At 32.0% G+C, this 2,979-nt stretch overlaps 1 protein-coding gene across 1 annotated transcript in view; it reads right to left on the minus strand.

Moving 5' to 3' along the window:
• Nucleotides 1-1,378: 1,378 nt before the first annotated feature.
• Nucleotides 1,379-2,979, minus strand: part of LOC111084135 (Down syndrome cell adhesion molecule-like protein Dscam2) — a gene marked incomplete at both ends in the record, with an annotated part of 3,879 nt that continues 2,278 nt past the window's right edge. The window contains one exon of the mRNA XM_022380917.1: nt 1,379-1,498. Coding sequence (XP_022236625.1) covers nt 1,379-1,498 — 120 coding nt within the window. The remainder of the gene's footprint in view (nt 1,499-2,979) is intronic.

Here is a 2,979-nt window from a genome sequence, read left to right on the forward strand (position 1 = left end):
ACCTTTAAAGCTAGCTACTACTATACCCACAAGTGACCAAATGATGATGAATGTCAGTTGTGCTCAAGCCATTATAGGCAAAAGAACTTAAGCCATTACCCTTTTCCAAATTTGATTTTTCAATGTTAACCTATTTGAAATATGAAACACATTTGGAGTATTATCAATGGATTTCAGGAGCTAATTACACACATACACACTCCTTAAAAGTTTATATCTTTCACATTTTTACAGTTGGTACAACTTTATATATATATATATTATATTTAAGCCAAAACATTCACAAGGAGGCTTAAAAATCCAAAATAAATTGTCCATTGCCAGTCTTTGTCATTTGCATTAAGTCAAATGGAAATATCTTTGGTCATAGCTCACAAAAGCACTGGAGATATTCCATCTATCAGAAATGATCCAAACACAGATGTCAAACTAGGCAGCTGCTATAGAAATTCAAATTATGGGTTAGGAATTGAGTACATAGACCCACAATGTCTCAACTGCTACTGCCTTTTGCTGTCATAAGGCTTGAGACAGTCATTCCAAACTTTAGACATAAAAAGCAGTTGTTAAAACAATACTTGTAGTAGAAATAGACCACCTTAAATTTCTATACTGTACGACTCTCAACCTCCACCCATTTAATGATTAATTCAAAATGATGTTCAATAGAAGTAAGAGCTCTTACCCTGTGGGGAGCATCTTAACTTAAGTCGCTTATCTTAAAGCAGTCATGTTATAAAAATCAGTGAATGTGAGCCGTGTTTCTTTTCCGCCTATTCAGCTGTCTATAATTCCTCATTGTTTTAAATCAGCAAACTCACATTTCCTGAAATATGTGCTTTGTAACCATAAAAATTCAAGGTGCTAACCTTAAAAGAAACTTATTCAAAAACCAAAAATTGATGTGGTACTTTGATTATTCAAATTCGTACCCATCCACCATTTTGTTTAAGCAATAAAATAAGTTACATATAATACAATTAGATGGCAGCACGTCGCAACTGGTGATGTACAGAGGTGGTTAATTTACCTAAGAGGACTGTCCTACCACATTCAACTCCCATATTTATCTATATACTTGATGCACAAAAAAAAATTTATTCCACAAGCAATTGAGAGATGCAAGATTTTATTTTTATTTTGTCAAAAATGAGTTATATAAGGATTAATTTATCTATTCCAGTACCATATAGACTTGAAAGTATTTCCTAGCTATTAAATAAAGTATGCTTTCAACAATATTTCCAGCAAAGTAAGTTATTAAACAAAAACATTCCAGTAATAGAAAAATCTATAAAATACACAAGAATAACATTTTTCTTGCTTTTAGATTCTTTCATAAAACACCAGATGTCATTGCTTAGAAATATTAACTTACATTTAGCTCTTTTCCACGTAATCCGTGGAACTGGATACCCCTTGGCCAAACAGTTTATGTTTACAGGCTCATTTAATACTACATATGTATTAGTTGGTTCAATCATCCAATATGGAGGTACTGCAAATTAAAGAACAGTGACATAGTTACACAGAGATACAGAATGCTATAATTATTCAATAGTGTACTGATCCAGTGAAGCAGTCTTTCAAACAAGACACAAAATTAAAAGATTTTCATAGTTTAGTAATATTCACTAACTAGAACAAATGTCCTTTAGTTGATGGAAATCATTCTAAATCTAATGTGCACATTACCATTAAATAGGTTTTAACCAAATTCTTTGTTCAAGTGTTTATAGTTCACTAACATTAATTTTGATAAGTACTTATGGTAAGGTCGTGGTGACCAACATTAACTGTTATCATGGTTAGAAACCTATATGATCATCTAAGTCTTTAATAGATTCCATTTAAAGTTAACAGATGTACATCGTTTAGGTTACAAACCATGAGAGCAATTAAATTTGTTTACTGTTGCTATAACTGTCCTGAAATTTAAAACTATATGCTTGAGGAAACCATTATAATAACATCTTAAAATCTTTGAATAACCATTATTCATGTTTGAACATGCTTGAAGTTAACATTTTGACTTGCTAACAAAGATCAGCAAAAAAGCCTTCATTTAAATATCTTTGGAATACCATGACAGTATCATTTGAATAAAGCAAGTCATTGTCGATGTCAGCAGAAATAGGATATTTAATAAGCTCTATTGACTTCTAATGTCAGTGAAATTTGTATGAAGTTTCAGTGGAAATCTGAAAATTGCTATAAACATGAAATATCTTTGGAACACCATGACAGTATAATTTAAATAAAGCAAGTCATTTTTCACTGACATTAGAAGTCAATAGAGCTTATTAAATATCCTATTTGTGCTGACATCGACATTTCATGTTTATAGCAATTTTCAGATTTCCACTGAAACTTCATACAACTCTTACCATGGTTTCAATATATAGTTAAAAATCACAGTAAGGCATTATTTTCAGTGCTGAGTAAGTTTAATTTTTACAAGAACGTAACTTATGAGACATAAACATTAAGATAATTTCACTGTAATAATATGTACACAGAAGGTTGATTGTGTTATATTAAACATTTGAACGTGCAAATCAGCAAGTCATGTGACAATATAAAGTTGCACCAGAAATACATTTTCAAATTGTTTGGTATTTCATAAATAGTTAGATTTTGTAAGATGGGGATATCCCTTGGAAAAAACAATGATATATGGATCAAGTAGTAAGCAAAGTCTGGCATCTTTCTGCAGGTGAGAATCAATGAATATGAAGGTCAGTGTTCAAGCAACAGTACCTAACATAGTTAAGAAGGATCTCCATCTGGAAATGAAAGGACTAAATGCTACCTAGAGTTAAAAGTAGATACACTCACTGGTGAGGACTGTCCACTTGTCAAAGATAGATACACTCACTGGTGAGGACTGTCCACTTGTCAAAGGTAGATACACTCACTGGTGAGGACTGTCCACTTGTCAAAGGTAGATACACTCACTGGTGAGGACTGTCCACTTGT

The sequence above is a fragment of the Limulus polyphemus genome, unplaced genomic scaffold, assembly GCF_000517525.1.
Source record: "Limulus polyphemus unplaced genomic scaffold, Limulus_polyphemus-2.1.2 Scaffold13956, whole genome shotgun sequence".
NCBI lineage: Eukaryota > Metazoa > Arthropoda > Merostomata > Xiphosura > Limulidae > Limulus > Limulus polyphemus.